Source organism: Orycteropus afer, unplaced genomic scaffold (genome assembly GCF_000298275.1).
Source record: "Orycteropus afer afer isolate SDZICR_OR568_19922 unplaced genomic scaffold, OryAfe1.0 scaffold00326, whole genome shotgun sequence".
In the NCBI taxonomy this organism is placed as follows: domain Eukaryota; kingdom Metazoa; phylum Chordata; class Mammalia; order Tubulidentata; family Orycteropodidae; genus Orycteropus; species Orycteropus afer.
Genome location: NW_006921913.1, coordinates 1,964,637 through 1,978,836, shown reverse-complemented (window position 1 = coordinate 1,978,836; position 14,200 = coordinate 1,964,637). Strand labels below are relative to the sequence as shown.

At 36.5% G+C, this 14,200-nt stretch overlaps 1 protein-coding gene across 1 annotated transcript in view; it reads right to left on the bottom strand.

Moving 5' to 3' along the window:
• CDC73 (cell division cycle 73) overlaps positions 1 to 14,200 on the bottom strand; it is a 201,177-nt gene that overhangs the window by 163,596 nt on the left and 23,381 nt on the right. The window contains exon 7 of the mRNA XM_007952169.2: positions 4,455 to 4,671. Within this exon, the coding sequence (XP_007950360.1) occupies positions 4,455 to 4,671 (217 nt within the window). The remainder of the gene's footprint in view (positions 1 to 4,454; positions 4,672 to 14,200) is intronic.

Here is a 14,200-nt window from a genome sequence, read left to right as displayed (position 1 = left end):
CGAGGAGTGGCTGGTGGGTTTGAACCGCCAGCCTTCTGGTTAGCAGTCAAGTGCCTTAGCCACTATGCTACCAGAGCTCCTATACAAATAAAGAGGTAATAGAAAATAATAGGCAACTTGAAATATAACTATAACTTTTGCCACAGTTACAGTATTATCTAGTTCCTGTTATTCTTTAAAGCAGCATGGGAAAGTATCAGGAACACTTTACACTCAGAAATTTCTGAGACTTTGAGAAATTATTGAGAGCATTAAGTTTGTATAGATTATATCTACCAGTATTTATCACATTAGAAATTAAAAAGACTTAAGAATTCATTAAAAAGAAAAAATCTATACATGCAAACATAAATGACATATTTTCCAAACACAGGAAAAAAGTATTAATAAGAATTATACTATTTAATCTCTTGTTGCAAATCTCTTGAATGTCTAGTTTAATAAAAGATGCTATATTCATATATCTGCTTTTACATTCACTATATGCTGTGATATTTTGTCTTAGTCAAAGAATATGAAGAAAATCTACCCTCACAGGTATACAGTTGAGGTAGAAGTATTATTATAGCTTTTCAGATAATTGTGGATATTATCCTTAGATAACATACCAAAACAAAACTAAGTGGTAGTTTCTTAAAGATTAATGTAATACAGAAATCATATCTATAAAACTTTCTGTATTTTGTACGCTAAAATTCACCGGTTTCTCTCATATTTTGAATACATCTTTTTACCCATGCATGATTTTATAATATTATGCACTGATCATCTGGAAAATTTTGAATCACTGAGTTATGCAGATCTTCCAAATATTAACACATTTGCTTACATAATAAAAACAAATTACATTTGTTAATATCATCAAAAGGAGTCCTGGTGGTACAAAAGTTAAGCCTTCAGAGGCTAACTGAAAGGTTGGCAGTTAGAACACACCCACAGCTATACGGCAGAAAGATCTGGCAATCTGCTTCCATAAAGATCATAACCAAGGAAACACTATGAGACAATTCTACTCTAGTCACATGGAGTTGCTATGAGTCAAAAATCAACTCAACATCAACTAATAATAAATAACAATATTATCATGGATTTCATCAGAAGAATCTTTTAAGAATTGGAATATTGATTGTTAAGGTCTCAATGGCAGATAAGAAACTTCCCAAAATTCTAATTTTCTCATGAAAGCTCACATTTTTAACTGGCAACAACTATTGGCAGATGCTTTCCTGGAAGCAACAAGCTTACTTCCTTTTCTGGGCAGGGGGAGTCCACCAAATAACCAAGTACAAATAACAGTTATTCAAATAAAAAATAATTTTCCATGAAAAAATAGCTACTTCAGCTCACAAGTCAGACAAAGGTGTAAGTGCTGTTTGTGGAGACAACCATCAATTACATTGTATTATACAGAGGTGCTTTATGCAAATTTGCCATTTCATATCATAAAATATTAAAAAGACAAAAAATTAAGGGTCGAGATTTAACAAAATTACTAATTTTTAGAACCTCATCAGAACATTATTAAGTGGCAAACATCAAAATGGTTACTAACAACATTTGATGTTACTGCCCTAATTCATGCCAAGGGGCTAGCAGTTTTCCCAACATTGCTTTCTTACCATCAGTACAAGTATCCACAGTGAAAAATGCAAATATATTATTAAAATCAAATTATCACTATTTTAAAAATAACAACATACTAAGAGACACGAATTCTAGAAGAATTAATTAATTAACTGAATTTTGGGGTGGTAGATTGATAGGAAATGATTATTACCTTCCTTTATTAACCTCTTTTCATCATTTTCAACAATAACCAGATGTTAACTTGTATGATTTTAAAAGTTTTATTAGTTAATTAAAAAGATCAGGTTACTTTATTCTAGGTACTTCCAATAATCTGAATGGTATAAGATAGTATTTTTTATGGAGTATTGAACCTATCTTTCATCCTGAAACTCAGAAAATCCAAAAATTCTAAACTTGATAATAATAAAGGGGTGACTTAACCTTAGGGCTTTTTAGTGCTGTGAGTACCTAAGAGTATTTCTTGAGTTTACCAGATGAAAACACCATACTGAAAGACTATCAATCCACTTGTTTTTTATTTTTAAAAATATTAATACTCATAAAAGCAAATCTAGCTACTAAACAATTCTTAAATTATTAACTAAGCTACGCTGGTGCCACGACACTAAATCTGAACTAGCCTTTATGGCGTAGTGCCTCAGGCATTTGACTGCTAACCTGAAGGATGGTAGTTCAAACCCACTAGCAACTCCTCAGAAGGAAGACTGGGCAATCTACTTCCACAGAGATACCACCTTGGAAACCCAACGGGGGTACGATGTAATAAATTACTTAGTGTGGTTTTTCTAGCCAGAAGTCTTTGTAAACTCTGTGGTGGAATTTGCTGTGAGCAACTGAGGAGCTCCTGATTGTAAAAGTTATCCACCTGGGGTACTTTTGTTGGGCATAACACAAAGCAATGTTCTGGGAGGTTCCTGCTCTCTCTCTCAGGTGCTTAGAATTCTGATGTTATGATTGGTTAGTTTGGCCACTCTGCCAGGCTCAAAAGGAGGCCTCCTAGAGGCAGAAGTCGTCTCTCTCTGACTGTTGGTTGAGGAAGACGTGCTGCTGAAAGAGATGCAAGAGACACACATTGCTGAGTGAGACACCGGGCGACACTCACTGTTGGAAGAGAGATTGTGAGAGGCTGTTAGGAGAGAGACTGTGGGCTGGGAAAGAGTCTGACCATTTTTCCTGAACTTGAATTGTAGCCTGGTGCTTCCCTAACAAACCCATAATCTCTGAGTTCTGTGTGGCCACTGCAGTGAATTATAGATCCCAGGAGAGAGGTGGTGGGTGCTTTGGGAGAAACGATTGGTGAAAGAGCTGGAGGGCGGCAGCACGTCTGGCCTTGCAGTAATAGGCCTAGGGTTACTGATGGTGATTCTGTCTTCCTCTTGTGGGGTCAGAGGAGGTCTGAACATGTGGCATCCCTGCCCTTTTGGCTGGGGGTCACTATGAGTTGGAATAGACTCTACAGACATTGAGTTTGCTTTTTTGGTTTTTTACTTTAAAATGATGATACAATACTGCCATCTAGAGCTCAAAGAAATTTGTTCATCTGAGTTCACTGAAAATATTTAATGTTTGGTCTATTTTAAAATAAGGCAAGGCATATCACGTTTTCTTCCTTTATTGTGAGTTTTCAATAATCATAATGAACATTGGTGTAGCACTATGAATCCCAGTATTATTCAAGTTTTGGCCATATCTGGCAGTGAAAATGAGTATCAACCTTATTGCAAATACAGAAATGAAACAGTTCATGTTCTCAGTTTCCTTTATAATTCTCAACTCTAGAGAATAATTCTTAATCTTTACTTTAGATACTTTTTAGAATAAGTCAAAGTACGAAAGAAAAAAAAATAATACTTTTCTTCCAATACTCTCTTTGTAGTAGCTCTGTTCCTACTAGAAGGTCATAATAAATTTAAGGCTAGAACTCCTAAATTCTCAACCACCATTAGTCTGCCTACAACAATGTTAAAGCTCAATTTTATCACTGATTTTAGACACTTAAGTATTATTACCAAATTATCACTATTAACCATTGGTAATCAGTGGGAAATTAACAAAAACATAAAATTGAAGGAGTGGAGAAAGAAAGGGGAAAATATGTAAAGCAATCAGTGTAACGTTGTTAAATTCATTAAGATATTAAATATCCAGTATCTTTCACATTTTTATCTTCCAAAATTTAAAATACATATCTTCTCTGACCAATAATTTCTCCTTCCCGAAAACAATCCTTTTGTCATACACATACAAAGGTATATGTACAAGGATGTTCTTTATTGCATTACTTGTAATAGTGAGAAGAAAGGGAGAAAAGGAGAGAAAGAGAAGAGGAGGAAGAGGGTAAGAGAAAAGGAGGAAGTAGATAGGAAGAGAAGAAGAAAAACCCTACAATACTAGAGGAAAAAAATTTCCATTAATAAGAAACAAATAAATCTTGCTACATCCACACAACAGAATTATGATACATACTCAAATATTTGCAGACTGATCTCTGTAAATTCTCTATTTTGGGGGGTAGAAGGGAGAGATTAATGATATTAATGACCACAGAGCTTGTCACCAATATTCCCAGTGTCCAGTAGTTCAAAGCAAAATTTAACTGAACAGGAAAATTGGGCTATACTCTTTGCATTTCCAAATGATGTGTACATAAAGGGGCTTTTGTTTTCAATCACACTTTTTCAGCAGCTCATAACCATCTGCTTTACTGGAATAATAAATATAGCCACTTAGAACTCTATATTACTAAGCTTTCAAAGAGGTAAAACATGAAATCTCCCCCTCATAGCAAATTTTAAACAATTTTATAGCCTATCACAGATTAACTATACACATGCGTGCTAAAATGAATAAAATACTTTCATTACCTTTCCTGTGCTTTGTAAGATAGTTGTTCGTGTCCTCCACACTCTCTCTCTGCTGACAATATCTCGGGTCACATCTACTTCAGCATCCACAAAACTCCTCTGTTTAAGGGCAGTTATATCATCATCTAGATCAGTTTTGATAGTAGATCTTTTCTTAGCCATAATTTTGGCTTTGATTGCAGCAATTTTTTCCACTGACATAGCTTCAGACAAAGACCTAAAAGTAATTTCTTTTCTTAATTTTCACATCAAGGATCCCTCAAACAGATCATAAATGTTTTCTTACATATGTAATTTCCTGGTAAAAATACTTTAAATGGCAATAAAGTTTTCTTTTTTGTAATCAGAAAAGTTTTTAAAGGGTTTATTTTTAGATACTACTCTAAGAGCAAGTTAACAGCTTCTTAGACTAACTGCATTAAAATCTTCATGTAATTTTTCATTCACTATCTTCCCAAAAAGAACAGAAGACTATTAATATAGGTGGGTTTTTTTTTTTTTTTCAGTATTTTCTGAGACTTTTATTTGCTAACTCCCCTCTATTGATAGAAATAATGTAAAGTACATACAATCCACTTTGCAAAGGGAGTTAAAAATTGATTCTGCAAAGAATTCAAAGCCTAAGTTTCCCATGAAATTTATTTCCATGTTTCAAACTGATAATGTCATAGTAGTCAATATATTGATTTTAGAGGTGACAGAGACTTTTAACCAAATGCCATATATACTTTTAATCTCTAGAAGATGAAACCACATTTTGAACAATTTGTTTCTCTGCTCTTTACTTAGCTTTTGATTAATGGGCAAAAGAACAAAAAGGGGCTATGCTTTTCAACAACTTAACACTAAAAGTATGGATCTCTTATGGTAATAAATCAGGCCCTTTCTTTATTATGTTAAACAGAACAAGAGTTGAAAGTACTGGGGTACCTGAACAACCACTGACAAAAACACCACATTAGTCACACGATAAAATTCTTGAGCTACGTTTAATCAAAATCTGGAAAAAGGAGAGAAATTTCTGTGTTTCATCACAGCAGTATTGTATAATCCTGACTTACAGTGATCCAACGCGACAGAGTATAACTGTCCCATAGGGTTACTAGGCTATAACCTTTATGGGAACAGATCACCAAGTCTTTTCTCCTGCAGAGTTGCTGGTAGGTTGGAACTGCCAACCTTTCAGTTAGCAGCTGAACACTTAACCAATGTGCAACTAGGTCTCCACAGTAGTACTATGTAGTATATTATTTTATTTATATCAGGTATGAAGGTACGACAGATGTTCAATATGCACCTGATACTAGACTCATTTTGTAGAATACTTCTCAACTGTCCTCTAAAATCTAAAGCATACTAACATACCTTGGACCAAATTAAAATACTTTTCTAAGCTATAATCAAGTCTTAAAATCTATATTGGACTTTCACTACCAACCAAGATGAAGTCACAGGGACTCCCGTCTTAAAACAACCAGTCAATGGTACACCACAAGATCCGCAGCCTACACGAGATATGAGACCAGAAGAACTAGACGGTGCCTGGCTACCACTGTCAACCACTAGGAGGGGGATCTATGTAGGAGATCCTGGATAGAGAGGGAGAGCAATGTGGAACAAAACTCAAAATCATTTGGGAAAAAAAAAGGTGGGACCAGGTTTGCTGGTCTGATAGAGCCTGGTAAGAACCACTGAGACTATGGCCCCAGCTGCCCTTCAGTTCTGGAATTGAACCCACACCTGTGGCTTCCAGCCAAACGAAAGACAGGCATAGGAGTTGAACATGTACCTGACATACATACACTCCTTGGAGAGAACAATCATGAGAGAAATAAGGGCTGTATATGCGCAGGGAGACAGCTCAGGGAGCAGGAATGCATGGAGGGACGGACACAGGGAAGAGGTACTATCAGGACGAAGTAGGAGGAGAGCTGTTGCATTGGGATAAATTATAGTCAATGTCATGAGACAAAGAGAATGTGAACTGCTGTGTGGAAAGTGAATCTGCTCTGTAAACTTTCACCCAAATGACAATTAAAAAAAAAAAAAAGTCAAAATACATGAAACAGTGGTTCTCTAAACCAAAACCAAATCTAACTCACTGCCACCAAGTCAGTTCTGACTCATAGTGACCCCTCCTTGAGTTTTCGAGGCGTTATCTCTATGGAAGTAGATTGCCCAGTCTTCCTCCCAAGGAGTGGCTAGTGGGTTTGAACGTTACGCACTACACCACGAGAGCACCTACTGGTCCTCTGGATATCAAGCAATGAAGGATACTGATCCCTGAGATATGAAAAACACACCATGTTAGCACTATGATTATTCTAGCTTACTGCCTTAACAGGGAGCTCTGGTGGCGTAGTACCTAAGGCATTTGATTGCTAACCAAAAGGATGGTGGTTCAAACGCACCAGCCACTTCTCAGAAGGAAGATTGGGCAATCGACTCTGTAGAGATACCGCCTCAGTAACCCAAAGAGGGGTTGCTATGAGAGCTTCCAAAACATGGCAGGGGGTGGGGGATGGAGCAGGAAGAACTTAGGAAAATCCCTGAGTTGAGGAAATGGAGCTGAGATCCTGAGAAGAACAGGGTGGCTGAAGTTGATAGGCCACAATATCTAGAAGAAAAGAGATGCACAGAGGGTGCCCAGGTGTTGACAGAATAGTAATTAGCATACGAACATGAAGAAACCATGTAAAACTAGGAAAAGAACCACTAAGATGATTAGAGGGAACAATGCTCAGTGTTCATACAAGGGCAAGAACATTATCTGTTTTCAACAGTCAAACTAAAAAGTTCATATTCACTAAGTATTAGGTAAACTTCTCAGAAAGGTCTTGCCTCAGCAGTGGAGAATACCCACTGCCATCAAAGCTGATCTGACTCAGACTGACCCCACCTTGGGTTCCCAAGGCGCTATCAGTATGGAAGTAGATTGCCCAACCTTCCTTCCAAGGAGTGGCTGGTGGGTTTGAATCGCCAGACTTCTGGTTTGCAGTCAAATGCCTTAGACTTCTGGTTTGCAGTCAAATGCCTTAGGCACTACTAATTGAACATTTTTAAAATAACAAACCTGAAAACTAAGAACCAAAAGAAACAAACTGTTTCCAAGTAACCTATATCCCAAAACAAAGCTAAATAAGATATTTAAGAATATAAAAATATCCAGCACTCAAAATAAAATTCACAATGTCCAATATCCAATCAAAGATTAGAAAGTATGTAAAGAAGCAGGAAAATATAAGCCAGAATGAGAAAATATCAATCAAAATCAACTGCAAACTGTTATAGATGTTAGAATTAGCAAAGACATTAAAACAGTTATTATAACTATATTCCCCTTGTTCAACAACTTAAGAGACATGGGATATATTTAAAAAAAGAAAAATATCTTCTAGAGATGAAAACCACAATGTTGGAGACTAAAAATATAATGCATGGGACTGCAAAATAGAAGAATAATGAATGAGTTTGAGGACACAATAACAAAAAATATCCAAAATGAATGAAAAAATTCCATTAAAGAAATAATCATCAGTGAGCTGTCAGACAACTTCAAGTGTAGTTTGAGTGACTAGAATCCAGAAATGGGAGACAAGAAAAAACATAAACAATGCCAAAAATTTTCCATATCTGATGGAAGTTAGCTAAAACCCAAAAATACCCCAAAGAAGCTAAATGGACAAGAAACATGAAGAAAATTCTTAAGCCAGTCATGTTTAAAAGGCTCAAAACTAGTGACAGAGAAAATTTTAGATAGAGCAAATTTCTCATTCAAAAAAAATGCAATCAAGACGACAGGGGAACAACATCTTTAAAATACTTTGAAAATGTAAGATGAAATCAAGACTTGTTCAGGTATACAAAACTCAAAAAAAGAGTTAATTACCAACAAACCTACAGAAAAAGAAATATTAAAAGAGGTCATTCAGGCTGAGGAAACACAATGGCTACATGAATCTACAAAATGGAATGAAGAGCACTGGAAATGGTATCTACATGTTGTTGTTGTTGTTATGTGCCGTCGAGTCGGCCCCAACTCATAGCGACCCCTCCTTGGGTTTCTGAGGCAGTATCACTACAGAAGTAGGATTGCCCAAATATACAAGAATGTTTTTCTCCTTAGTCAAATTTCCTTATAAGGTAAGTGACTGTTTAAAAAAGAGCAGTAAGAAAACATTGTGGTATTTGTAGCATATACATAAGAAAAATATGTGACAGCAGTGTAACAAAGGCCAGGAAGGGAGTAATGGAAATGTACTATCGTACATGTGAAGTGGTAAAATAACACTTGAAGGGTAAGCTATGATACCATATCCCAAGCATACTATAAACCCTAGACCAATCACTAAAGTAATAAAACAGTTGTAGCTAGTTAAGTCAAAAAAGGAGACAAAATGGAAGTATAACAAATATTTATTTAATCCAAAAGAAGTTAGATAAAGTAAAAAAGAGGACCAAATACCAGAAGAAACAAATAGAAAATAAACAAAATGATGGACTTAAGTTAACTATATTAATATCCACATTAAATACGTTGTTATGTGCCGTCAAGTCGGACTTGACTCACAGCGACCCCTCCTTGGGTTTCCGAGGCAGTATCACTGCGGATATAGATTGCCCTATCTTCCTTCCGAGGAGTGGCTGGTGGGTTTGAACCGCCAGCCTTCTGGTTAGCAGTCAAGTGCCTTAGCCACTATGCTACCAGAGCTCCCACATTAAATATAAGCAGTCTAAAAATACACAAAACATACTTAAACTATAAAGACACATAGGTTAGAAGTATATACTATGCTAACACTAGTAAAAAAAACTGGAGAGACTTAATTAATAAGACAAATCATCTTTCATTTTAGATTTTAGATTTTAGAGGAAAACTGAGAAGTATTCTACACAGATAATTACAATAATAGAGATTTCAAAAATTCTCTCTTAATAAGTGATAAAACAACTGGACAGAAAACAAGTAAGGATATAGAAGATTTGATCAACACTATCAACCAATCTGACTAAATTAACCTTTATAAAACACTTCACCAATAAAAGCAGAATGCACATCCTTGTCAATTGCATTTAGATTATTTTCAAGATTCAGGGCCATAAAACAAGTTTCAATACATATCAAAGAATTCAAATCAAGGCAAAGCATGATCATACTTCAAAATTAAGTCAGAAATCAGTAACAGAAAAATAACTAGAAAATCTCCAGTTATTTGGGGGAAATAACACTTGCAAATAGCATGTAAATTACAAAGCAATTGTAACTAAAAATTAAAACAAGACATACATATCAGAAAATAAAATAAACGAATCAAAAAAGAAAAACAGGAACACTCATCTATTGCGGGTGGAAATGTAAAATGGTACAGCCACTTTGGAAAACAGTTTGGCAGTTCCTCAAAAAGTTGAACATAGACTTACCATGACCCAGCAATCCCAATTCTAGGTATAAGAGGTCCCTGAGTGGCCCAGACAGTCTGCACTCGCCTAATGAACCCAAAAGATGCCTGCTTGATCTCGCCCAGCAGCATCGTGGATGAATGAGCCCTGGTGAGCAGCTTCTGTGAACATTACAGCCAACCTGGCTCCAGAGCCTATGGAGTCTCTCCAAATGAATACATAAACAAATGAATGCCTCACCAATCCTAGTATATACTCAGAAGTTAATGCAAGAACTCAAAAGAGAAACCTGTACACCAACATTCATTGCAGCACCCTCCACAAGAGCCAAAAGGTGGAAAGACCTGAAATATCCATCAACAGATTAAAAAAAATTAGCAAATTGTGGTATACATACACAATACAGTATTATGCAGCTGTAAAGAGAAATTAAGTGGAGGCAGAGACAAAATGGCATCCTGCAAACACTTTCTGCAATTCCATCCACAACGAGATTCAGAAATCGGAGTGAAACAGACACAAATAATGATCCTGGAATTCTAAGCATCAAATGAGAATATAAAGAATTAGCCTGAGTGCTGACTGGAAAGAGAAACAGAATAAGATTAGGGACTGGGAAAGAGAAGAGACTGGGACCATTCAAAGGAGGAACATCTTGAATAGAGACACAGATGCTAAAGAGGAGGGGAGAAAAAACTTCAAGGAATCCACACAGTGATAATGAGACAGTGTACACAGATCAGGAGCACTTCAAAGTAAGCAACAGATGTGCAGGAGGTGGATAAAAATGTGCAGGGAATCAGGTCAGAGTTGTAAGGGCACAGAGAGCCACAAAGAGAGTGGAAGTGGAAAAGGGAATCAACTCACCATTGACAGAAAGCAGGTCGGGCTAGCAAAAGGCCTGTGTTTGGGAGGTTGAAGAAACTAGACTCAGGACAACCTCTTGCTCAAATGAATCTGGGCAAGAGCAGGACAAAAGGCCATGTGAACCAAGAAGGGGGACAAACCCATACCAGGGAATCAAGATGGGAGGAATACACTCCCTGATCTAACCAACACATACCTTCCCTACACACAGAGGTGAATACTCTTTCTGCAGCCAAAGATTCAGTGAACAGAGAAGCCCCACCCTCATTAACCCTGACCCCTGGGTACATGCATCTCTAGCGGCCTAATTCAGAAGCTGAAACTCATCCGCTGGGTGCCTAAGAGACCTTTTTCACACTGAAACAAGAGGTACAACTCTGCAGCCTCCTTCCTCAGGACACAGGATAGATGCCAAGAGGAGGTCACCTAGATATATCATAATCAAACTTTCCAAAACCAAAGACAAAGAGAGAATCTTGAGGGCAGCTCAAGAAAAACGATATTACTTACAAAGGGCAACCAAAACATTAAGCTCTGATTTTTCAGTAGAAACCATGCCGGCAAGAAGGCAATGGAATGACATATACAAAATCTTGAAGGAAAAAAACTGGCAATCAAGAATTATATATCCAGCAAAACTGTCCCTTCAAATACGATGATGAAATTAGGGCATTTCCAGACCAACAGAAATTAAGAGAATTTGTAAAAACCAGACCAACCCAGTGAAACCAAACTCATTGCTGTTGCATCAGATCTGACTCACAGCAACCCATCCTTGAGCTTCCGAGGCAGTATCATTATGGAAGTAGATTGCCCAACCTTCCTTCCAAGGAGTGGCTGATGAGTTTGAATCACTAGCCTCCTGGTTAGCAGTCAAATGCCTTAGGTACTATCCCACCAGATCTACCCAGAAATGCTAAAGAAATCCTTCCAACAGAAAACCAACAATAGAAGAGAACAACCTAAGATTAAGACACGTGACAACACCATCCAGAAACCACCCCAGGGGAAGAATTCCCGTATCTAAAATAAGCTTACAAAACAGAAAGTAGAGAACCAGAAGAATAAATCTACAAATGATACCAACTACAAAGCAAATATAGGAAATAAATCGTATAATTATAAAACCTCCACATACAGAGGAAGTCAGGAAAATGTCAATATAGAACAAACTCTTCCAAACTTAGGAAGATAAAAACTTACTATAGGCTACACAAAAACATTGTTCCATAAGCTACTTTGGTGAGTAGCAACTGGGATCTTAAAAGCTTGCAAGCAGCCATCTGAACGCAATGATGGGTCTCTCCTTGTCCAGAGCAAAGAAGAATGAAGAAAACGAAAGATTCATGGAAACAACTAGTCCAAGTGACTGGTACAACATGGATCCTCAGCCTATATGACTAAGTGACCAGGAGAACTAGACAGTGCCTGGCTACCACTATCAACCACTCCTCGGGAGATCTTGTGCGAGATCCTAGATAGAGTGGGAGAACAATGTAGAACAAAACTCAAAATCATTTAAAAAACAAAAAAAAGGAATCAGCTTTGCTGGTCTGATAGAGCCTGATGGAACCACTGAGACTATGGCCCCTACCTGCCCTTCAGGTCTGGAATTGAACTCACTTCTATGGCTTCCAGCCACACAAAGCACAGGCATATGAGCTGAACATTTACATAAGGTAGATACACTTCTTGGGAGAGATGAATCATGAGGGAATAGAAGGTCTGTGTATGCACAGAGAGACAGCTCAGAGGGCAGGAGTGCATGGAGGGAAGAACATAGGGAAGAGGTAACTTTGGGAAGGAAGTGGGAGGGGAGCATTGTGGGAAATTGCAGTCAATGTCATGAGACAAAGTATATGTGGGCTGCTGCATGGACAGTGAATTTGCTCTGTAAACTTTCACCCAAATCACAATAAAAATTTAAAAAAAAAAAAAAAAAGAATTTATAATAGGGTAACCATAAAGAGAATTAAAAAACCTTCTACCCAAAATAAGAAAGAAGAAAATCACAAGGAGTTAGTAACAAAAGCAAAAATAATGAAGAAATAATAATGAAAGCAACAATAATGAAAAGGGAAAGAAAACTTGGCAACAAAATGAACTCAGCATACAAAAGTATTTGGAACAAGGAAACCATCAGCACCACAATAAAAAAAATAAAAAAAAAAAAAAAAACACAGAAGAATGACCCCAGTAAATTCATATCTATCATTAATTACACTAAATATGTATGGATCAAATGCACCACTCAAGAGACAGAGAATGGCAGAATAGATGAGTAAACAAGACCCATCAATAAGCTGCCTACAAGAGACTCACTATTTTAGACAAAAAGATAAAAAATAATTAAAAATAAAGAGATGGAAAAAAAATGTACCAAGTTAACGGTAACCACAAAGAGCAGGAGTGGCAATATTAATTTCTGATAAAATAGATTTCAAGGCAAAATCCATCATAAAAGACAAAGAAGGACATTACACGATGATAAAGGGGTTAATAGATGAAGAAGACATAACCATAATAAGTATCTATGCACCCAATGAAAAATGCATAAAGCAAATGTGAACTGAATTGAAAGGAGAAATAGATACTAAGAGTAGTAGGAGACATTAACATACCACTTTCAATGAAGGACAAAACAACTAGAAAAACACTAAACAAACATACAGAAGATCTCAACAACATAATCAACCAACTCGACCTCACAGACATATACAGAATACTCCATTCAACAAAAAAAAAAAGTACATTCTTTAGCAGTGCACATGGATCACTCTCCAGAATAGACTATATGTTAGAACACAAATCAATCCTCAATAAATTTAAAAACATTTAAATTCTAGAAAGCCTCTTCTTGGATCACAGTGCTATAAAATTAGAAATCAACAACACAAAGACCAGAGGAAAAAAATCAGATACATGGAAACTGGAAACTGAATAACAAACACACTGCTCAAAAACCACTGGGTGAAAGAAGAAATAAAGTGTGAAATTAAAAAATTCCTAGAAACAAACGAGAATGAAAACACAACACACCAAAACCTTTGGGACACAGTGAAAGCAGTACACATAGGTCAACTTATAGCAATTAATGCACACAACAAAAAAGAAGAATCAACATCAACACCTTAATCCAACAACTCCAACAATTAGAAAAGTGCAATAAAAGAAGCCTTCAGTCTCTAGAAGAAAGGGAATAATAAAGATTAGTGCAGAAAAAAACAAACATGAAAACGAACAAGTCTAGAAGCTGGTTTTCAAAAAGATCTACAAAATTGACAAATCACTGGTAAACTTAAGAAAGAGAAGATGCAAATAACACAAATAATAAATGAAAGGGATGACATCACAACAGAACCAACCAAAACAAAAGAAAACAATACTATGAAGAACTATACACCAACAAATTTGAAATCTAGACGAAATGGCATAGTGCCTAAGGCATTTGACTGCTAATCAGAAGGCTGGAAGTTCAA